The 24,503-nt window shown below is 41.4% G+C and overlaps 1 protein-coding gene across 1 annotated transcript; it reads right to left on the bottom strand.

Moving 5' to 3' along the window:
* Positions 1–324: 324 nt before the first annotated feature.
* On the bottom strand, positions 325–21,227 carry pax6b (paired box 6b). Its single transcript, XM_042485948.1, has 12 exons — positions 21,095–21,227; positions 14,883–15,069; positions 11,931–11,984; positions 8,499–8,629; positions 7,789–8,004; positions 7,285–7,450; positions 3,975–4,133; positions 3,605–3,687; positions 3,351–3,501; positions 2,565–2,677; positions 2,161–2,302; positions 325–1,451 (listed from the first exon to the last, which is right to left on the bottom strand). The coding sequence occupies exons 2-12, from the start codon at positions 14,893–14,895 to the stop codon at positions 1,366–1,368; spliced, it is 1,314 nt and encodes a 437-aa protein (XP_042341882.1). The 5' UTR covers positions 14,896–15,069; positions 21,095–21,227; the 3' UTR covers positions 325–1,365.
* Between the last annotated feature and the right edge of the window lie 3,276 nt (positions 21,228–24,503).

The raw sequence follows: 24,503 nt of genomic DNA, 5'->3' as shown, positions 1-24,503 counted from the left end.
ATCTAACAGAACGTGTTTACAAAATTTTGCAACACAAGACTAATATCTTTAAAAAAAACATTGTGTACTAGATGAAATACAAAGGCTTTGGTCTGTTTTACAATCAACAATGATTAAATCTGATATGTACTTGTAAACAACTGCCAAACACTTAAGTTTAAAACTCTGTCAAGCAATGTTTAATCATAATTATAGGAATTAAATATTTCTAGTTGCACAATTTTTTTTGACCATAGGACACTATAATACAACTATACCTAAGAGACAAATTGTACCTGACCCTAAAGAAATGTATTTCATGATGCATGGAACATTTATAGAATATTCTCGGGGATATAAATGAAATCAACTTTTATTGGAGAAATCTTTCTGGAAGATTTCTAGGGAAGACAAGTACTTTACATTTTGACATAAACAAACTGGATTATATCGAAGACGCAGTCTACCATTTACAGACTACAGGTTTTCTTTTACACCTGTTTTCCACATTTAATGTTCTTCGTGGTAATCTAGAGTCAATCCAACCACCGAAGCAAGACCCAACTTGTGTCGCTCGTCGCGCCGTCTGTGCACACTTTGAGCTGTCGATAGTGATCCGTGTTTAATAAGCCGGCAAACGCAGGCCCACATCAGAGGAGTCGAGACCACAGCCTCAGTGGGTGGATCGAGTTTGAGTTTCCTCCGCTAAATATCCATTCATAAGAAATAAGACCAATAAATAGTTTTTTTGTTGTTTTTTCTTTTGACACAGTAAGAGTCTTCCCTCCAGCTTTTCGTCTTTAATGATATGCAACAGCGTCCAGAGACCATGCAAAGGCTGGTAGAAAGTCTCGATATAAGCAGATCAAAAGATAGTCATGGCAGAATCTCTCAGGTTCTCCTCGCTCAAACAAACGCAAGACCAACATGGTTTTCTAGCAGTCCATCTATCAGTACTTGATCTTGGTTTTTCATATTAACATACAAATGGCCATTTACTAACACACCAGAGAAAAAAGGAAACAATGACTGAAGTTGGAAATAGAAAAAAAAACATAAGTTTTTGTTCCATAAAAATTTAACACCGGGCACTTTACAGAGGTCCATTTTTTTTCTGTCTTTCCATCGTTGTTCTCTCTTCCAAAGTCCTCGTTTGAATGTGCCTAGAGCTACAGAACAGCACACAGTCCCATTGGAAAAACAAAGCCCAGACGTCCCAAGGCTCTCCCAGAGTCTCTCTCTTTCTTTCCTCCTCCCCTCTCCTGTCCTTTGCCTCTTCACAACCCTCTCTCGCCTTCTCTACTCTCCTGTGCCGTGTATGTGTGAGGAGCACTGCCGGAGGGCGATGGTGGAGTGGGTGGTTACAGGGTGAAGTAGCTCTTCTCTCTACTGTAGTCTTGACCAGTACTGAGACATGTCAGGCTCGCTCCCTGGGACTTGGACAGGGACAGACACTCCAGGAGAGATGAGTCCTGCAGAGACAAAAAGAGAAAGATGTCAGTAAAAAAATAAAAATAATAATAATAAAATTAAAAAGCCCCGGAAGATAACATGCTAAATTAGACGAGTGGATGCACCATGCACTGTTAGTGTGACAGCTAACACTAGTTAGCATCATAGCGCAGAGCATTTTGCTTTAAATGCTTGCAAATAGGTAGAGAAGCAGTGGAGCCACAGTGAGTCACAATGCTCTGCACATGGTTGCACAGTAAAAGGCTCGCAAGCTCGATAAATTGAGGCTTTGGCAATGGCATTTAAACAGAGAGAGTAGAACAGCAAATGAATCAAATTAATTAGCAATTTAGCACAGAGGAAATGTGGTTATGCATGATTAACTCTTCATGACTATAACCGGTATATATGGCTCTCGGTAAAAGCATCCTAATGGGGTGGAACTAAACTATGGGCAGGAGTAGTGGGATTGACATGATGGTGTTGAGCGGCAATGAAATGAGCTTCATGCAACTGCAGAGGGAAAAAAATGATATGGAATGTAGAGATATCGATCCGTTTGGACCATGAAGTTTCTCAAATAGACGGGAAAGGAAAGTCGCTGCAACAGATCATGAATCAAAGATGGCTATGTAGTACCCCCTAATTTACAGGAAAGGTGGCAGATATTTCAAAGAGTGCACTTGTTTGTTATGATTAATTCCCAAGCATGCTGAGCTGTCTGCCTACCTGTTGAGGTGGTACCAGAAGTGGTCATTGATTGGCTGTTCATATGTGCCTGCATATGAGGGGGCGTGTATGTGTCGTAGCTCCGCCCATTCACAGGCGGACTGGTAGGCAGCATGCAGGAATAAGAGGAGGTCTGGCTGGGCTATAGATGGGGGGAGAGAACGTTACATTAGCTTAGCCAACCATATTTATAGTCTTTAATGCTGTAAGGCAGATAGTTTAATTTAATTTAACTTTTTTTGTTGATAAAGCTACCCTTTAAGGTTTTTGTTTGGCCAGGAAACACAATTTAAATTACTCATGGTGTATTTGATTCCACTCTTACAAATCAAATCAATCATCATGAAAATATCATATATTTATAAAACACAATTGATTGGTGAGCATCATGGTGTTTTACTTACTTGCATAGGTAGATTGTTTGCCATGGTGAAGCTTGGCATGGGGGGCAGCGCACTGTAGGTGTTTGTGAGTGCAGAGTCAGGTCTACCCAGCATTGACCCCGAGGTGAAAGACACTGCGAATGGAAATGAAATGTGTTTTAAACCCGCTGAAATCACACAAATACACACACACGCACACAGAGTCCTCCAGTGTGAGACGTCTCATTAGCGTTAAGTAGTGCGTGCGTGAGGTGACGCCTTATCTGACAGGCTGATAGGCCCGGACACATACTGTACAGTGTGTGTGTGTGTGTGTGTGTGTGTGTGTGTGTGTGTGTGTGTGTGTGTGTGTGTGTGTTGTGTGTGTGTGTGTGTGTGTCTCAGGTGATTGACTTGTGGGCTTCAGCTCTGCCGGTGTGCCCTCGTGCCTGATTCGGTAATTACGCAGATAGTCAGCTGAGAAGTTTTGCTCAATCATCCATCAAAAGGAAACCACCGGTGCTTCTTCATGTGAACTAGAGCGCACAGCCACCGAGGCCTCTCTTCCCCTTTTATATTAGGTTGTCACATAATAATCTTTAGTCATATTTCGCATGGATCCTGTCCGACTTGAACCCACTGACATTTAAATGTGCTTTTGCTTAGTTACTTTATTACAGTCATAGTGCGAGAGTGACAAATAAATTCAGCATCTGTGCAAAACAGTAGTTGACAAAGTCAACAATAGTTGACAAAGTCTATTTTAATATTTAAATATAAATGTTATTTGAAGTGCTTTGTGTATAATCCCAACTGTGGTGGACCTACCCGGTGTAGTGGGCTGTGGGATGGCCTGGTAGACGCTGGTACTAAAGCTGCTGCTGATGGGAATGTGACTGGAGGAGTTGTTGGCCTGGCGGCGCTGGTTCCGCAGCTTTTCCTCTCGCCTCCACTTTGCTCTTCTATTTGAGAACCATACCTGCAATTAAAGCCAATTATTAGTTTTTTCCACGGTTTTTAAATATATATATATATATATATATATATAACAAAAAACACACACAGAAGTTTTTATCACTCACTTGTATTCTTGCTTCGGGCAGGTCGATTTTCGCTGCTAGTCTCTCGCGCGCAAAAACATCTGGATAATGAGTTCTTTCAAATTCTGTAATGCAACATTTGATACAAAAAAAGTGTCAGTAAAAAAGTAATAAATTAGGTGGAAGGTTTTTTTTTATTATTTTGTTTTTTGCAGGGCTATTAGTTGAATAAATGATATCAGGCCTGTTATTCATTTATTATAATATTTTTTTTAAATGTAGCTCTCTTAATTCACCCGTGGCAATCTGGAATGTGCTTTTTTCTAACAGGACAAAATATTTAAAAATAAATAAATAAAAAAGAACGAAAAATAATTTTATAAATGTGTAATTGATTCAGTGGTTGCTCGACCTTTTTCCAGTGCTTCAATCTGCTCCTGCGTGAAGGACGTGCGGTTTCTCTGTAGTTTCCTCTTGAGCTGCAGTCGCATTTGTGTCTCCTCTGAATCCTCCCCGTTCGAGCTGATGGAGTTTGTGTTTTCTCCTGCGCCGTCTTGTTGTTGGCAACCGTCTGCAAATAATAGCATATCGTGGAAATATACATTCAATTAAGCTAATCAAAAAAATTATTCTCAGGTCTCGTGTTGTAAGGACCTGCAGCTAATTGTACAGACCGCGCTGCAACATCATTAATTAAGCCCCCATCATGGTTTATTAATTTCAAAATCAGAATAATTATTGCAGTTTTCTTTTTAATGTTGCCACATTACAGACGACTGCCTGCGCGGAAAGGGACAATATGAAAAATAAAAGGCCTCGCGTTAAACTGTTTATAAAATATTGTGGGAAAAACAGGCTGAGGAGGGAAATACTCCGCGTACTTATTGCTCTCCAACAATGGCGTGTGTTCTCAAAAGGTTAAGAGAAATGTGACAAGATGTGGCGAGCCTCTTTTCAGAGCCTATGAAATGTATTAAAACCCCAAACTCTCTAGCCCCCTTTTTTAGGGCAGAGCAATGCCTCAATGGTCTTTCCCATATGGGCGTTGGTATAGCCATTGAGGTGACCACCAACTTTTGAATAGGAGAAGACGCTTTTCAGAATGATACAATGCCTTCAGGAGTAAGGGAAACCATTAAACTATGGACACAGCCAGGGACGAGCAGTGAGCCCTCGGTGGGTGTAATATATGGGAGGGGGGCTATTGGAGGAGATGACAAAAGGATCCTCTCTCTCTGGAGGCGCACAGGCTATAGTACTTTGGCATTGTGCGCACGAGGATCCCAGTCAACAGAGCTTTGAGTCCAGTGTGTTAACCCTTATCCACTACCATCATTAATCACGTCCCCCGGCCAGCTACACGCCAGTCAGGATTTCTGTCTTCAATTGGAAACAAATGAGTGAGGAGAGAGCATGCAACCCCCTGAACAACCAAAATAAGGCCAATCTATTCACTGCCCCTTCAGTTGCAGGGCAAGGCTTATCGACTAATGTCTGTCTTGTTGTTGGACATCATTATCACACCGAGGAGTTAATGCGAAAGTAAGCAGGGGTGCGTTGATAAGAGGGTGGTTTATGTAATATCTCACGGATGTTTGTCTGGAGCAATGAGTCGAATTCATGAGGGGAATTCCGCTTTTTGTATGCAGATTTTGTTTATGTTTTTAACCAGATTGGCGTAGTTGTAAGGGGGTGTTGCACGATTGGAGCAGGTGCATAGCCATGCATTAGGCCTCTGTGTCCTCTATAAAGCAAACATGCGGGTTACATGCAAACCCAAAATTTGATGTTTGGGTGTGAAAACTGTCTTGTGTAAAAGTTGTCGCAGTTAGAAATTATTTTTTGAAAAATAAATAAATAAATGATAATAATAATAATGTGAAAAGCAAGCAAGCAGATTTTACTGCTGTAGGCCTGGAAACATATTTAGTGAGTCTAAATGCAAAAGTCTTGGTTCACTGCATGCGACATGCTTTCTTGACAATTTCCCCTCGCTGCAAAAAAAAAAAAAAATAGACAAAAGTATTCTTCTATAGGCCAATAGTTTGTATCCACGCTATTTGTTTCTTCACTCCGGATAATCCATAAAAAGGAGTGAATGTGCAGCTATTATCCGTCTGCCAGACCCACTGACGCTAGGATGGGATTTGTTTTCTTTATAAAAGCGCTGGGAAATAAACTCATTCTTTAGTATCACGATGTCTCAGCCAGTGAGGCGGAAAAGCAGCAAAAAAGAGATACCGAACCAATTGCGGCACCTTTCAGCTGCTGAGACCGGATCAAAACACTCTTGAGAAACCGCTTAGAACTGAAAGAGAAAGTGAGAGACTAAATCCTATAGACGGGATTTAGAGCCATATAGCCAGCGACTGAGAATGAGAAAGAGATAAAAGACAAAATCGGTGAGGAGTTTTTATTCGTTTCTCTTTGGATAGAGTTGTCTTCTTTTGGGGGCCTGTCACTCTCCGTGTAGCCATTCTGTCTGCTTACTCGGCTGTCGGATGGAAAACATATTTTCGTTCCCCTGAGACAACTGCTTTACTTGAATATTCATTTAATTAAAAACTCAATAAAGAACTAATTATTATTATTATTATCAACACTGATTATTCTGTTATTCATATAATAATAATCATAAAATATTAGCTTTATTAGAAATCAATTATAACCAACGGCAACCACAGTAAAACTAAATAAATAGGATATCACTATTGTGTAAAATAAAAATAGCAACAATAGCAATAAAAAAACAATATCACTAATGACGATAATAAGCAAATAATATTAATAATAATATGTTATTATGATTTCAAAATAAAGTTATCATTTTGCTCCTAATATGATCGTTTCCGCTTTACTGCTCGTTGATAACAGCCCCACGTGTCCAAATGGTCACCAAACAAATGCAAATTAATATTTGCAATGACTGAATTCCAGCACTTGCATTTCTCCTTTCTGATGCATATTAATCAGACTCAATGCTCCGTCTTAATATTTGTTTAAATGCATGAATATTTAAGAAGTAAAGTCAGCGTAAAAAGGTGGCGTCTCCAATAAGAAACTGTGCTCAATGTTTGGCCTGCAGTAGGCCGACAGGAAACCCTCTGAAGTGGAACATTTCCACAGCAGCCTCACCATCTCCACACTCCTGCATGTTGCCATAATGAGAGACAAAGCCCTCTCTAATGAGCAATTACACGTAGTGCGGACCGTTCCCATAACCAATCATTGCGTGTGAAGGAAAACATTCCTTTGTACTAATATCCCCGCACACAGCTCCCCGGCTCTGCCTCCCCATCAGGAGGGGAGGGAAATGCAGGCTGTTGGGTGGACACCTCTGCTGAAAGGACAAGCCGCTGTCACGCACATCCATGTCTGGGACAGTGGAGGCATTCAGACTGCATGCATGGCCTATGGCTTCCTCTAATCGACTAGTCTTAATTGGGGGTCTTGTTCAGGGCATCAAAGCATGCCAATACAATACCTTCCTGCATACAGAGCCGTGGACCGGAACCACTGGAATAGTAAACTGGAAATCTATTCATAATCGAGCAATTTATGGTAACCTTTGTGGAGTTCACATTCATCTTAATGCATCCACATCCACACTAGTCAAATATTTGTTTTACTAAGCCTGCAGACCGCTTAGCTGCATCCTTCTTTGACACAACCGTGCGTGCGTCAAGGTGTCTTTATTGCCACTGTGTGATAATGAGGCTCACCTTGGTTGGGCTGCCCTGGCACTGATGTTCCGGGGTACCAGCCGGGCCGGGTCCCCCAAGTTCCTGTCTGACCGTTGAGCATTCTCAGCTTGTCATACATGCCATCTGCGCCCATCTGTTGCTTTTCACTAGCCAGGTTGCGGAGGACTCTGTTTATCGATGACACCTGAATGACAAATTACATATGATGAAGGTAAAGATTAGATGGAGCCCCGTGGCAGTGTGTTCCTACATGCAACAGACACCTTATAATAATCATAATAAATGTGCACAAGAAGGTGATCCTGCAAAGCGCGCAAATGGACATCGAGCTCCTTCTAATTGACTGCATGTTTGGGTGATCACATATGCAGCAACGCGCGTGCCCCACACTTTGAATCGCACTGTATTTAATAAGAATGAATGGTTGGTTGCCCATCTCCTTTTCCTCCACTGCATGAGAAAAAAAAGTCATTTCATGTGGCAAATTAAATCATGCACATAACTTGCAGTCAGTACACTTACACTGGGTATATTGTCGTTGGTGCAGATCCCCTCCGACAGAAGTCTGTCACGGATCTCCCACGCAAAGATAGACGGACACTCCCGCTTGTACTGCGCGATTTTCGCGACCACCTCTGGAGTGGCGACCCTGGGCTTGCTGCCGCCTATTGCTCTCGGTCTTATGGAGCCAGTTTCATAATACCGGCCCAGGATCTTGCTCACACAGCCGTTGGATACCTGGATGGGAAACAAAAGACACATTTGACATACATTATTTACGACTATTAACGGAATGTCTAAGATGGCGTCAAATAATTATCACCTTTTCACTGTCCAGCACTTGGACTTCATCATGGGTCTATAAACACAAAAAATATGCCTTGAATGGTATATTAGGCATTTCCTGCAATAAATTTATTCTTTATAAGAGCAGGCAGATTACTTTTTTGTCGGCCTTGTTGCATTTCCAATAAACGGAAATATGTCACCAGTAAATAATAATTTTTACTAACTTAAAAAATAAAAGTAAAATGCAGCATTTAGGCTACAAGAAAGGTGGATTTAATGTGAAAATCACACCGTTATGTCTTTCATATTTTTTGCTTAATTGTATTTTTAAAGAAGCAGTTTGTATGCATTGAAAACAAAGTGTGCATAAAACCAGTTTTCTGTTAAAAAAAACAAAACAAAACAAAACAAAAAACAAAACAAAAAAAACGTGTGATTGTCACCTGCAGTATCCTGGAGATGTCGCAGGGTCGAGCGCCACTGTGGGCAAGTTCAACTATTTTCTGCCTGGTGGAATCCGGCAGCGGTCTACCATTAACAAACACACCACCAAGCTGGTTTACGCCACTGTGACCTACATGGAGACAAAAGCATCAGAGTCATCACATCGTATTATAACTCTAATTAAAACACATGTGATAAAGCAGATGATTCAATGGAGAGGAAAATGGTAGAAGCGCTCAGGAAAACCGAGGTAAAGATGAAACATGGAGACAGCATACAGACGCTTTATTGCAGTTGACTTCGAAAAATTAAACGTAGTTTGGTCGAAAAATTAAGTTTAAATCGAAGTGCACTGATAAAACAATAGTTTTAAGAAACTGTTACACCGCCCGGTACATTCCCCTTTGAAGACAAACATTGCGCAGTTATTCAGAAACACATGCAGAACATGGATCAAACGATAACAGCCTCACATAAACTACACCAAAACATCTCAATGTGTTTTCTCCCAAAAATAAATGAACAACTCAGCCGCTCCAATGCCCTGAGGAAACTCAACTAACCTTTTATCAAACCGGCAAACTTCGTTATTAAAACAGTCGTACCGTTATCCATCCCTTCAAAAACAGCTGCGCATTACCAGCACCAGCCCCTCACTCATAAACTATCCTCAAAATAAAAACCAGCAGCTCCGACAACCACAGAAAATACTACACCTGAAATAATGTGTTAAATTAGCTTTCAGTCCAAAGCATCGCTTTTTCGAAAGTGACTTTAAATCGACAACTGTAGTCCTCCAAAACAACCAATAATTACGCATCAAAAAGACAGACACCACATAGGATACTAGCTCTAAAGTAGCATCTTTTATGATTGCTTATTGTCTAAAAAAAGATTGCTTTCTGAAAATTATTCCTAAATTGTTCAATGGAATCTCTGTAAAGCACAGAATAAACCGGCAAACCTGAAGCCAAATGGGAGAGCAGACTCCCCGGAGTGCCTGAGCTGCTCTCTGTCTCTCCGCTGCCTTCCCCTGCGCTGCCGCCCGGTGCATTGACTCCGGGAGCAGAGGCTCCTTAGCAATAAATAAGCTCCAAATATAGAAGAGGGGGAAAATATGATGAGCCTGCCTGACATTTGTCTTTAAAATAAAGCTAGCTGCACGTCAAGTTTGAGCTTAATTTCTGGAAATAGGCGGAAGTCGCCTCGGATCATGCATGGGAGGCTAATTGAAAAGATCAGTTGGAGCACTTGTGGCAGGCATGTCACTTTATGACACCGCTCTGCTTTTGAAAATCGCATCGTCACGACAAATAGTAGCATGATAAAACGACCCTTTCTGTCTGCATTTGGATACCACTCAGACAAAATTGGACGCTACTCGTTTACCCTCCGAGGGAGACTTCGTTTTAAGGTGGCCAGGGGCTACGCGCGGTCACAGAAACGAGGGCGCGCCTGGTTTCTTAACATATTAAAAGTGACATGCAGTTTTTTCCCCCCCTTGTTTGTATTTGACAACAAATGCTCACAGCCACTGCAGTCCTGTTGTGTGCAATCGGTAGGCGTCTTTACTCTGAAATATGTCACAGGACTCTGCATTAAACTGCAGACTTAATTTTATAGAAATAATCTGAAAAGGGGGCTGAGTATAGCCATGTGAAAATAAACCTGTTTAACTGAGTAACATATCCCTTTTGGCCGCTATGTGTAATAATCTTGCAGCGTGGATCTGATTGATAGTAAATCCATTATCATCCCTCCTGCTCTTTGGTAATTCCAGGATTAAGTGGAATTAATAGACTTCTTTCACTGAAATTGGCCTGCCCGCATTAAGCAGGTCCTGCTCTCCGGGTTCTCCAGAGCACCTCTGATTTATAGCTATCATATAAATCCTCCGGATCGATAAAACCGTCAGATAAGGACATCAAATAAAAATCAAACTCTCCTAAGGTTAAGTCTTAATCATGGCACAATTCCCTCAAGTGCCCAGAGTCGATCTCGCCCGCTGGCGCTGATTATGCGCCTTGTATTCTATTGCAAGTCGACTAATAGGAAAACATATGGTGTCAATTTGGACGCTCCCCACCATATACACCCAGGAGTTATTAGCACAAAAGCCACCGAGGCCGTCGCGACCTTTAGACAACCCAAAGGGCTGGGCCCAATGATATCTCCTCGGCAATTCGCACCAGACATCACACGCCAAGCCATGGGAGCATCCCATTATCATCAATCCGCTGCAAAGCAGGAGCACTGGGTATTGTACACAGCTTTGATAAGGCCCCATCATCTCTATAATGGAGCACTGGCAAGCAAAAAAAAAAAAAAAAAAACACAGCGCTGTAGCCTTTAAAATAAGACTGTAATACCATCGGCTTGTATTTTTGTTTTTCTTAATTATGACCTCTACACATCAAACAATCCAACTGTCACTGGATTAAAACATATGTTTTGTTTTGATTTTTTTTTTTTGGGTCACTAATGCGCACAGATTACAGCACAGACACGTCATCAAGGTATATGGAGAATAATATAATAAAATCATCCCACACACCTTCATCACAGATGTCATACACCTCTTGTCCAGCAGCAAGAGAGAAAATGTTTCATGTTTATCCTTTTTTGTTTCAACACACACCAGGAATAAGACAGATATTCAACTCATGTTGGGCCACTTTAAACACAGAGAGGCCTATAAGCAACTTCATGTACCTTTTTTTTTTTTTTTTTTTTTTGATTGGCACCCACGACAATATGGTTGTTAATATTTATCTTCCGCTGTGAGTTCAGCCTGCACCTAACAGAGAGGCCCGCGGTTATAATATGAGCATTTTCTTTCTAGCTCATGCTGTCTGTCCGTGAAGAATATGGACTAATCTACATAAGACATTATTGCTATTCCTCATGTTTCATGCAGGGCTCTTCTCTACGCAGCTAATCTTGTATGCAGCCTGGCAGCCAGCTCTAACGCTAATGCAGACGGCTGTGCAATTATTTAATACCAACTCAGGCAGAAACAAAAATCTCCCTCTCAACCCAACCCCCTCTATTCTCTCTCTCTCTCTCTCTCTTTCTCTCTCTCTCTCTCTCTCTCTCTCTCTCTCTCTCTCTCTCTGGAGCAGGGCGACGTGTGATTAACTTGTTCAATAATAACTTCTCTACCTATCATTGCAAAAAAAAATAATAAATTAACAGCAATGAAACGGCCATCAAATAACTGAGAATATCTCGCCTCCTGGACCTCAAAGTCATGCAAATTTATGCCTGCACGTACATTTCCTTTTCCTTTAAAGTGTTCTTAAAGTTATTGCGCTATAACAACCTGTGCATAATGTCAGTGGGTGTTGCTTCCATGCAACCACATTAAAACTTTGCGGTTGTAATCAAAAGTTTAAAAAAACAAACAAAAAGCAAATATGAAGACAACTTACTGTTCTGCATCATTGAGGCTACGCCAGACTCCCACGTGGCTTGGTTGTGGTATTCTAAGCATCACAAGGGGGAAAACAAAACTGGTTACAATTATGTACACATCCTTCATTTTCACTGTCAAATTATTTGCAACATTTTTCATTTATTTTTTATATTTAAAAAAAAGTTTCTCATCTCATCGTTCGATTAATGTTTGCGGATCTTTGTGCTTAAAACATTATTGATGCATTATGAATTTTCACATCCTCAGTGTATGTATGTATTTTAATTAAACTTGCCTGGAAACAGAGTTGACTGTCCACTCTATAACAATTTAGTCAATCATCTGCCGTTTTCACTACTTAATGTCTCCCTATAGGACAAAGCAAAACAACACATTAGCACAGCCACAGCTATACTGATGCACTTACTGTATTTGTGCCCTACATTTTATAATTAACCTAAATGTTGCTGCCAAGCACAGAAATGAAAATTGACGCGCGGGGCTAAACATCTCTGTCAGGCTGACAGCAACTAACAAAAAATAAATTACATGATTCGGGGCCTGTAACTCTTTTATAGCACTTTTTTCTTTCAATGCTCATAAAGCAGCTCTCATCGTCTCAGCAAGACGCTTCTGTATATTTTATTTAACTTGATATCACTTCTTAATCGTGCAAACTGTACAGTGACACACGTTGTCTCCCTCGCCTCACTGCTCTGCAAAAGTCCAGACCAGGAGGGGGTACAAAGCTGGTGTACAAAGCCTGCTGGACTCCCAACAATGCACCCCCTTTTCTGCCTCGAACTACCTCAAAACCCGGGGCGAAAACTCGGCCTCCGAGACTAGAAACACACAGCTTCCCCACTAAACACACCAACAAGTTCAGATTAATACAAAGAGCCGGAGGCATGCATCCACCCCCTCCGGGACCATTCACACACATATCACACACTCACAACACACAACACACACACACACACGACCGTGACCCCGGTGCCGCTAGTGCGTGAATGTGGGTTTTGTTGGCTCTGTTTTAATAGAGGGGGGAAAATTTTAAAAAGTAATTTCTTGTTACAAATATTTGGTGGTTATTTTGTGCTGCTGGTGCGGGTTGTAAAGCGGGTTTAAAGACACAACAGCGCAGTAGGGCGCTCAATTGGAAAAGACAAATGCATTAAAGAAGCTATTGACTGGGGGGACAGATAAAAAGGGGGCCACGGAGGGAGAAGTCTGAAGTTTTCGTTTTCTCCCTCCATGCAAAGTTGTGTTGTGTGCAGAGCAAAATGGCCCTGATAGCGACGTCTCTAACAGTCCAGAGCTAGTTTGTAGGACGCACGCGGGGCCGCCATTGCATTTAGATTGTAGCTTTCTTTCATGTTTGACAAATAGGCTGCATTAATCAAATTCAGATGCCATCACACTGGCCCACAGAGCCGGAGTTAGCCTGTTTAGCATAGCCTAAAATTACCCAAACAATCACCAGCTAATTCAGATATTATTACTATTATTATTACTTTTATTGTTGTCATTATTATTAATATTATTAAGCCTATTATTGTTGTTGTTATTATTATTATTATTAGGCTATTATTACTGGCTTAGTGTCGTGATGTTAAGGTGTAAAAATAATACATTTAAAAACAGTTTATTTATTTAAGCTTGACCAGTCTGAAAATGCACTGCTGTCAGTAGCTTTTAGCCGTGTAAGGTCCAAGTGGTTAATCATTTATTTAAGGTCGAAAGCTCAAACGTTGTTGTTCCCGAGGTTAACTACGATCTAATCTGCATTTCTTTTCCTTTAGTAATCCGTAACAACAATGTCTTAATTCAACATGCTTATTCTGGCCGTGCTCACAACATTCATATGCAGAAATAGTGCATGTAGGCCTTGACTATAATGGCCCCGGTGCAAGTTGCAGGCTAACAGAGAATATAGGGCTATATATAAATATATATAACTTATATAAATGCATGACTTTAAAAATGTGATGCATATTACAGAATACATTTAGTGAATTAGTTATTATGTAGCCAACAGGTTTTATCTCAACTCTAAGGATCAGAAATTGTAGTGTGTGTTAAGACATAGACCTGGTGTGTTTTTGTTGTCAGTGTTTTTAAAATGTTATCATATATTTAGACTGAATTCTGTTGAATTTATTTTTTTTAATTACACAGGAAAAATGCACAATTACACAAAATCAACGCGCTTGTTTTATTCTACTGCTCTGTTAAATTGTCTTGACAAAATTATTTAAAGGCAGCAGCAATTTGCATCCGTATTTGGTGTTTTATTTTAGCACTGGACTTATTTGAAACATTATAACAATCTGACAGGCCTGTCAAAGACGGTGTCTGACTATTTTAAAATAATGTACAGCCTCACTGCTAAAATGTAATAGTTTAATTTGCCGTCATGAAGAGAAACAGTTTAGAAATAAAAGGGGAAAGTTGTATTTTCTCTGACACACGAACACGTTAAAACGGGCCTCCTCCCCAACTGCTTCTTTTTTTTCCTTTTTTTTTTTTTGGTAGAAGGCGCTTGGGTGACTCGCCTGCATGAATCAATCTGACACCTTTCCTCAACGGGTCATTGCGCCCCATTCTCCACGATGATCACTGTCCTGGCCCAACGTGACTTTTTACTCTTTACTGTCATAAATAAGCGGTAAGCTATCCGTAGGCCCTAAACACACCAACAAAATCGAGCAGATAATACAGACAGAGGCGCTAAAGGCTGTTCGCACTTTTGAGAGAGTCCAGTCAGAAGACAGGCTGCACAGTCCAAACGAGCAAACACCCACAACCTCACCCCTCAACCTCAAACTACAGCCGAGAATTAATGATCTATACTCATATGATAATAAACAACAATAATAAACATAAATATAATAAATTCTGACATTACAACAACAGTGATAACTCTATAATTTAACAGTACGGGCAAACTTAAAAATTAAGATCTCACCTTTTTGGGGCATCCTGCGTCGTTGTGAAAGTCCTTAGTAAACTACAGGCTATACAGCCTCCACACCACACAGAGAGCAAAAAAAAAAAAAAAAAAAAAAAGCCGACCAGGATCAGTCTCTCTCGGGAAGTTTAGAAGAGGAAAAATTAGTTTCCAGTGGTCTTCGGCGGAGAAGGAGGGGATATCCCTGCGAAGGGGACAGAGATTGACAGTGAACTCAGATGTCAGGACGCACGGAGTTTGGCGAGGATGTGCGCTGGCGTGTGAGAGAGCGAATGAGAGAGTCGGAAAGAGAGAGAGTGGGGAAGAGAGAGAGAGAGAGAAGGGGAGGAGGAGGAGGGATGAAGGGGAGGGAGAGGAGGTGGTGGTGGTAGAAGGAGGAGGAGGAGGAGGAGGAGATGGGGGTAAAGAGAATGAACACACCTATGCTGATTGGTGATGGAACAAGTGTATTAATGTATGTGTTCCTGGTCTGCCGTGTGCGCCTCGCCTCTCCTCGCCTCGCCTCCCTCCGCCGCTCTTCACTGGCCCATTAGCGCGACCCGACCTCTGTCATCATCCCCCATATAAACACTTCCCCCTGCACCACAGCCAAAGCGGGAAACGGGGCCGAGCCACAGCGAGAGAGAGAGAGAAAGAGAGAGAGAGTCTCGTCTTCCCAACCCACTAATCAGCCCACGCATGCAAATACCCTGCGCTCACTTGCTGAATATTGCCCTATTGCAAAGCAACTGCCTCGGAAATGCCCATTGGTCGGAAGGCTCTATTCTTCCAGGCTGAATTGGGTCCGCGCAGGGAATCTGAGGCATGTTCAGCTCCAACCTGAGGCTAACTAGTGCTGCGAGGGGGGACGGAGAGAAGTAGCAGAGGAGCAGCAGCTCACGTGAAGCGCATAAATGAAAATTACAAAGAGGTGCAGCGCGCTTTATATGAAGCAGCCGAGAACCTAATGTTATTTATCTTTATGTTATTAGGCTCTTATGTTGAAAAGTTTTGCAGAATGTCACCTCGGTTTTGTTTGTGTTTTTATTGTGGTTTCTGCATCCACGTGTCAAATGTAGATCAGATATTTTTCACTTTGACAAAATACTAAATGTTCAAGCATCAGTTTTGCTCTAGTGAATTTAAAGCATAAGTCAGATTAGCACGTAAATGAAACATATTTAGCCTAAAAATAACAATGCAAAATCCCCAATACACCCCTTAGAGGAGACCTTGGAATTGTATGGAAAGTGCAGCTGAGTTTGGAAAGTTTTTGTTTTTTGTTTTTAACTAAAATGCTAAAAACTCCAAATGGAAGTATATTAGCCCATTTAAAAACAAAAAACAAAAATACACTTGCATTTCAAAATGGCACGGCCCTCCCGCACTAAAAACAACCCCAAACGTCGACCACGTGCTTTTGTTGATTCTTTTTGGGTATCACCTTCCCCTGAATAGCCTTACCCCTCCTGTCAACAAGAACACCATGCGTAAAGAGCGCAGCCTTTAGGCAAGCTCGGGTGCTTTTTATGGACACATTTGCGAGGCGACGGCGACGTCACTCCTGCGACCTGACAGCAAATAGCACGCGTAAATAAAGTAAAGCAAATGACTGTGTAGCCATGGCCACACGCTCTCAAACTGCGCTGGTTGAATGACTGGCTATTAACGCACACCTCAACGCACCCAAAAGCAACCCCTCTGCGCCCGTGTTTGAGCATACACCCGGAGCTCTGGGCAGCACCAGTCTCAGCACTGAGGAGCCCCGTCGCTTACTCCAAAAGGAGGAGAACCGAAGGGGAGAGAATGAGGGTTGTATGGACGTGGAAGCCAAACTAAAGCAGAAAAGGGGGTGCATGAAAGGGCAAAGAGAGAGAGAGAGAGAGAGAGAGAGAGGGTGGGGGGCAAAAGGAGGGGGGAGGGGAGAAAATTTGCTTCTTCTTTTTTTTTTTTTGGATGGGAGGCCATGAAATGAAGTCATGGAGGCCTACACTTGACTTTCTTTGACATGTGAAAAAGTAGGAGAAGTCAGAGCTCATCAATAAAACACTTTGGAGGTGAAAGAGAACTCCCTAACAACCATCGCATTCCTGACTATGGGTTCAATGAGTAGACAAACGACGCTGCCAGAGAGAGAGAGGGTGAGAGGGAGGGAGGAAAGGGAGAGAGAGAGAGAGAGAGAGAGAGAGAGGGAGAGAGAGGGAGAGGGAGAGGGACTGCCCCGGCTTGAATGGGGCCCTCAGTGGGCCGGCGAGATAATGAGCTGAGAGGACCGGCTCAAACTGTCACCGAGGGTCCCGCGGTGAGGAACAACACTTTGGCCAATACTCCTTCATCAAACAACCCGTAAACTAAACGAGCACATTCATCTGTTTCTCCTTCCTGCATTGTTTCTACTCACTTAGACTGGTGGCTCAGCCTATAGGCCTACCGTGAATGGCCACAGCTTATATCAGGCTGAGGGGGGGTTCCCAAACATTTTCACGTCAAGGACCCCCCTATTAGACATGCATTAGACCACAAACACCCCCCCACCCCTCCACCCGGTCACTCCACCCGATTTGTGCAACGAGGGGACCTCGTGTTGGTTATGATTTACTGTAAAACTGTGGTCGCGGCTGTAGGTGGAGTTAAACATTCAAACCGGCATCTTTTTGAGAGACTTTTGTTTTGTCGGCCAGTGAGGGGAGCTTGTTTTGGTGAATGTAATTGAATTAAAGTTCAAAACACTGTATATAATTTTTTTTAAAAATGCAATCCAAAGTTGATTGCAGGACCAAAGAGGAGTGCAGTGTTTATGCGTCCTCGTGTTGGTCAGCCATAGTGGGGGCATGTTGGCTTAGACAGCCATTACTTTAAGTAACAAGTCAAATTTTATTCGATTTTGATAATTTAAAAAATGAATATTTAATTCACAGTGACAGAGCTCAAGATGTTGATCAAATCTCGCTAAATGATCAAATAGGATCTCAATTGCAAAAAACCAAAAACACGACATCCCTTTATTTTAAACACTTGTGGTTATAGTCCACCTTTATAGTGCTAATGTTATTGCCTCTCACTTGTCACAGACTGCAGCTGTCAAAAATTCACACCACTAACCTGCCTTCTCTGAAAAGACAGATTCCCCGATGAGTGTGAGTGTGTCAAGTAGTTTTCTTTGGAAACAATGCCGCCAGTAGGTTATTGATTTCTTTGGTTAAGCTGTAAATCCGCTCCAGGAGCTAATTCGTTGTCTTCACTCACGGGAGATTTCTGGGGTTTTTTTGTGGTATTTTATTTTATTTTTTCCCCCAAAACCTTCCACTCGAATGTCAGGTAGGCCTTCGTCTTTAATAGCAACAAACCCCTTTGTAAACATATATATATATATATTTATATACATTTATATTTTTCTGTTTGTGAGGTAATCTGTATCGCTGTGATGGTCTGTAAAAAAAAATCGGGATAGGCTGATGTTGGGAAAGCAATTAGCCCAATTCGGATTAGCAGCAACTAATGCCACAGGCCTTGAAAAGAAAGCTTAATCTGGCCGCTATTTTCCCCTGAGGCAATGTGGTATTTGTGCCCATCTAGAAACTTTTAAATGCAAAGAAAAAGACAGAAAAAAGAAAGCAAAAAGAAAAAAACAAAAGGGGAGGGAGCTGTACGAAAAAAACAGTGACATTGTTTTTGGACAGGGAGAGAGATGTAGAGCAGGTTAAACTTCACTAATTTAGTTTTATTTGGGAATACGTCAGTTTACCCTCCACAGGCTGATAAAAATTAAGTAATTATGTATAAAACTAGTGGAAATATTGCTTCCATCGTTTTTCTTTTTTTCCTGTTTTATTTTATTCATCAATACTTGTTTGCCCTTGTGATGATCCCCCACTGGAGGTCATAGTTCACCAACCTTTTATTTAGCAGGCCATCTGGGGAGGTCTATTAGAAAATGTTACAAGATTGTTACAAGATTGTTTATCTTCAGCAAAGATGGCCAAACTGAACCCCTATAATTCCTTTATATTTTGAAAGGAAAATTGGAGCATTGATTTATAATATATAACAAGTAGTTTTATATATAATTACTTAATTTTTATCAGCCTGTGGAGGGTAAACTGACGTATTCCCAAATAAAACTAAATTAGTGAAGTTTATTCTTCTAGGAATAAACACCTCACTAGTTAATATACACCTACTTTTTGTACTATTAAGGAAATCAGATCAATGCAATATTATAAAATTATTACAAAATTATTGTTATTGTTATTATCGCTGATTATGAATATTATTTTTAGCATTGGATGTTGATTTTAACAGTGTTCTCAAGATTGCCATCAGTAATTTAAAAAAACTATTTATATATACAGTTTAAACAATAATCAAATCGAAATTAACCTAAAACATTATTATTATTATTATTATTATTATTATTATTATTATTATTATTATTATTATTATTATTATTATTATTATCATAAGATTATTATTATTATTATTATTATTATTATTATTATTATTGTCTAGATTGTATTTTGTACTGGTGTTGTTCATTTTGTAATCTTAATCTCAGTTATCACTACAAATGTCGACCTGAATTTTCTAAGCAGCATTCTTGTTGAGATGACCTGTCATCCATCAAGCAGCCTCGGATTGTCAGTTTTATTCTCTCTAACGAGATTCATGAGGACATCGCAGGTTTATTTGCATAAATTATTTACACTTTTACAGCGTGCAGTTCTGTTTTCATCAACAATGATTTAACAATCACATGCTTGTTTGACTTTTGCGCTGTTCGGAACAGAGAACTCAATTAATGAGGACTTATTTCTCAGCAAATTCAGTAAATATAAAGAAACTTAACCCAATCAGGGAAAATGAAAATCTTTGCAGATGCTTCTTATTCTGCCTCTCCAACAATCTTCCGCCTTTAGTCGCCTTTTAAAGACGTTCCATCACAATAAAGAACCACATATACATGTGTATTTTCAGACGTATAGGTGCACCATCCTCCTCCTGGGGCAGGATGTTTTGAGGGATAAATACTTGAGTGCAGTTTTAGTTTTTATTTACCTAATGCACAGTGCACGATCTTTGAACTTTGAGGAGAAACAAGGCGAGGATGAGGGATTTCTTGTGCAGCTCACAGAAGGTGGACAGTCCACAGAAGCCCTCTCCTGGCAAAAGGCTGAAGGCTGGGATAAACACCGGGGCTAATGGTGTCACATCGCTGCTCGGCAAGCGTGACAGAAAGAAACACTGGACCCAAACATACAGGAGCCTGAGACACCCAAAGGCTCCCAGCTACTGTTTGGACATCAGATTTCATCTTTATACTATTTTACGTGAGGGGGGGGGGAACAAAAAAAAAAATATGGACGCTTATCTCATTAGAGGTGAGCCTAAAATAGAAATATATATATACATATTTTCAAAAAACACATAAATCTAAATCCGAGTATAGATACAAGAGTCTAGCCTTTTTTTTTTTTTTTTTGGATAAATCAAAATCAGTCTGAAAACCCTCAGAGCGCACGTCATTTCCTTGCATGTTCATTGTACCAATTAAAATTATGACATTTTCCGTTTTTGCAGATTGGAAGCAAAAATTAAAAAAAAAAAATACAACACGTCCAATGACTGCTTAACTAATTTTAGAGTCCACAATATTCAAAATGTTTCTCTAAAACTCGCACGTGGATAGCAGCGCGATGAAGAGGCGCGTGCAGCCAACAAAGTGAAATATTCCGCTGATGGACAGCGTCATTTCCACCGCGCTGATGGATCGAGCAGAGCTGAATAGATCCCCCATACGCATTCAATTTACTGTACAGGTCGAAGCCTTTAATTTCCCCCCGGCGTAAAGCTCACAATAATAGGTGCTTTTTGACGGAGTGACGTGCGCTTAATTCCTTAGTGAAGATCGCTAATTACACGCTGTATGTGTGTGAGAGAGAGACAGATGACAACAAAAACGAAGTCAGCTCGCTGTGTTCAACTTTGTGTGGGTGTACACCTCCTGTACACAGAGCAACGTGCAGGCACTTAACCCGTAATTTTACCTAACTTTGCCCCGTGCGTCAGGCTGAGAATCAGCTCCGTGCAAGTTTCAGCACCTTTTAAAGTTTTGAGGAGATCAGGCAAAGCACACACATTTCAGAATTTAAATATTCTCAAAAGGAGAACAGTAGACGTATCAGGGATTTAAATATTAAAAGGAAATTGAAATATGTTCCGTCCAAACTCACCGGCTGAAAGGCAGCAGCGGAGTCTGACCGGTATCCTGTGCGTATAAAGTGGCTCCTTCCCTCCCCGGATCTCTCCTCCGCGTCAAAACGACAGAAACTTATAGGTCCCGATATAAATCTATCTACCTTTGGATCCGTCGTGGAGTTGAAATGTCAATGAGAGTGGGAAAAAAAATCTGCGGCTCTTACCAGCAACTTTCCCTTCAGCATCAGCCTCAAGTTGGCAGTGATTGGCTGGAGCGACGGGTCGACGTCATACCTTGGACAGGACACAGAGCACAGAATGGGGAAGTGCACAAGGTAGCAAATACATGTGGAGCACACCGGCCTGTTTACTGTCCCACTGACTGACAGCTAACGCCTCACTCTGCAGGCATCTCGTTTTATTGTTTCATTTTAATTCATCTTATTTGGCTTTATTTTACGTTTTCATTTTATTCCATGGTGCCCCATGTTGTGCCAGATTAAAAGGCGATTTTGCGAGAAAAAAAGATCTTCGTTATTGCCAAAATCCTCTTTGTGATGATCAAGTTAAGCCAGACTAACTTGGTTTACTGAAGTTGCTAGCATTTAGAAACAATATAATTCTACTTGTCATTTTTTTTAGTTGAAACAACTTCACAGAACAAAGTAAATACTGATAAATTTCAAGTAGGCTATACAATTAGATAAAGTGACTATAAATTAACATTAATAGTTACATTTTATTTTATTTTTCAAGGCAGTCTATTTCCAATATTATTTTTAAGTAAGATCAACTTGTCAAGTAGTGATTGTAGGAATAAAAGACATGCATGTAGGGAGTTTCTCTGATCTTATCCTGAAAGGTAAACTTATGTACTACTAAAATGTTTTCCATCTATGCAATTGACAGTGAGACAGTGACAAGTTTTTTTTCAAGTTTTGCAAATATAGTTCATATGACTTTAAATGATAAAAACTGAACTTCGCTTCATTGGATTTTTGAGAGCTGCTCTCCTATCCTCCAGTTACTGAGGAGGGAGTGACTATAAGCATGAAAGTTGTTGTGTTTTTAAATCTGAGCATGCTCAGTGTGCAACAGGTGTGGGCAGAACAGGTGCAGGCAAGTCCCACTCTAACAGACCTATGAAACTGCCTGTCACGGCACCTCATGATATATTTGGTCTGTACCAAAGCTCTGATATTGTGCTGGCACAGCTCTGTTTCAGGGATTCAAAATCGTAACCATAAACATGAATTATGTGTGGGACAATTCCTTTCAGCCTGTGCTCAAAACGTTTTATTTCTACAGCCCTATAAAGTTGTGGTAATGGGGCTTTAGCTTCCCTTTTACTAAGGCGGGCTAAAAGCCTCCAATCCTATTTCACAACCTCTGATGTTTGTGTCAATTTGAACAAGACTGGTGAGTAAATGGGCAACCGCGCCGCCGCCTGTCTCTCAGGAAGAGACCGGGGCAGCGCAGGTACGGGCCAGTCAGGACTGGCTGTGTTTGGGCCATTATTTGGAGGGACGGCCATTAAGAGGCCTTGATACTGTGCAACGCAGCAGGGTGCTCGACATCCGCGCTGGAAACCGCACGGCTTGGTCCCTGCTTATCAGGCTGTCAATAAAACGAGATGGGATACAGCGGTCGAGCCAGGTGCTCCCTTTCCCTTCCCACACAGCCCCGCTCTCCAGAAGCAGATCAGGCGTAAACGCAAATCTGTCCAGCCGGTTTTCCCTCTGCCGTCACCACGCTGCTGCACAACGCCACCTCTCTCACTCTCCCCCTCTCCCTCCCTCCCTCCCTCCCTCTCTTTCTCTCACATACACACACTAAACCACGCTGACAGTTGTTTTTGAGTTTTTAAAATGCATATGTGGAAACTATTTTGCAACTCAAATACTAATAATACCATTGCATACATGCAATCAGCTGATGCATAACTAGTAACCACATACATTTCAATAAAAGTTAAATATCTGACATTAGTTACATGTTGATGTGAACAGGCCTGCATGGACAACATGTAAAAAAACTTCTGAGAAATAATATTTGGGAGCCCTGTGCACGCTTTCCAGGAATATGCCAATCCCTTGCTCGCCCTGACTGATCAAATTTGAAACAAATTGTGTAATGATCGACCTCCCCTCTCTAACCATGCAGAACATTATGCTGCCATAGCCTACGCCTCATGAGCTTATTGTTTACTGCCGCTGTAGCAGACAGAGAAAAATGTCCAGGGGACCGAGCACGTTACCAGAAAGCAGAGGGTGCACGCGGAGTGGATGCTGCTGTTCAAAAGGGGGCATTTCATCCATCTAAATTAGGATTAATTGCAATACAGACGAGGAGGTAAGTTTGATCTGAACTTTAGATTTAAAGTTGCTGTGAAATTAGGCCCTGTTGAAACTTTGTCACATACATGAAGCGATCTTCCTTTATTTGCATTGTGAGGGTTTTCTTTTGCGTAAAAACTGAACTCTTAAAACCTATAAATATAGTCTAAAAATGTAAAGAAAGGCCACAGTTAATCAAATTGGAGCCTTGAGTGGGTAAAATTGTCAGGCCTGCTCCTGCTGCCAGACAGCAGGCGTGTAGTGTGCAGAGATGTTTAGATAGGTCATCTGATATTTTCAATTTAAGATACAGTGTCCAAAGATAATATAGCCTAATTACCCCCACGCTGCATACTCACGCGCACACACACATGCACATACTCCTCGTCTCTCTCCCTCTCTCTCTCTCCCTCTCTCTCTCTCTCTCTCTCTCTCTCTCTCCCCCTGTGTGAAATGTTTTAATAAGCCCTACACGCTCTGTGTGCAGAGTTTGATTTGTTTTCTCTCCATGCTCCCCGGCCCTGGATCGAGACATTAGCCGAATTCCCCCGGGGTGATTGGATGCAATTTGTCCGGAGTAGACAGGCACGTCCTGGATGTTAGGAATTCACTTTGGCTCAACGTGACAAGTCTGACTTCGATCTACAATTGCATCTGAAAGTGCAGCGAGCGGAAAGATCCCATGCCATTAAGTGTTCTTCTTCCCCCTCCACTTTTTTCTTTTTTTTTCAAAATAACAAGATCCTCCATTTGTTCACAAATATTCATAACAATTCCATTTGCGACACCTCTAATCTGCTAGTGAGGCCTGTGTGCAGCGCTGAATGCGGGCTGTGTCGGCGATGGTGCACATGGTCAGTCCTCCGAGTCAGACTGGAGAGAGAAAGTCCAAACGAGGGGATATTGTGCCCTAAATCTATGACCCTTTAAATTAGATTAAAGATTGACAGTGGGCTGGATCTGAAAAAGGAAAAAAAACGTAAGAGTGACACCTGCCACGCAGACTTGCCTGTGATTGATTCTGATGCTTCGTGCTGGCAACAATAATGCTGCTGTTTTGCGCAGGGCTGAGTAGGCGCATTTATCACTCGCTTGCCAGGAGTGGCTG

This window comes from Plectropomus leopardus, chromosome 1 (assembly GCF_008729295.1).
Source record: "Plectropomus leopardus isolate mb chromosome 1, YSFRI_Pleo_2.0, whole genome shotgun sequence".
In the NCBI taxonomy this organism is placed as follows: Eukaryota; Metazoa; Chordata; class Actinopteri; order Perciformes; family Serranidae; genus Plectropomus; species Plectropomus leopardus.
The sequence above is the reverse complement of the archived record's forward strand: the minus strand, read 5'-3'. Positions and strand labels throughout refer to the sequence as shown.

Coding starts and splice junctions, on each gene's coding strand:
- pax6b (XM_042485948.1), bottom strand. Junction 4,134..7,284: donor GCCAGGGCAGCCCAACCAAG/GTGAGCCTCATT, acceptor TATTATTTGCAG/ACGGTTGCCAACAACAAGAC. Junction 2,678..3,350: donor CCCACAGCCCACTACACCGG/GTAGGTCCACCA, acceptor TTCCATTCGCAG/TGTCTTTCACCTCGGGGTCA.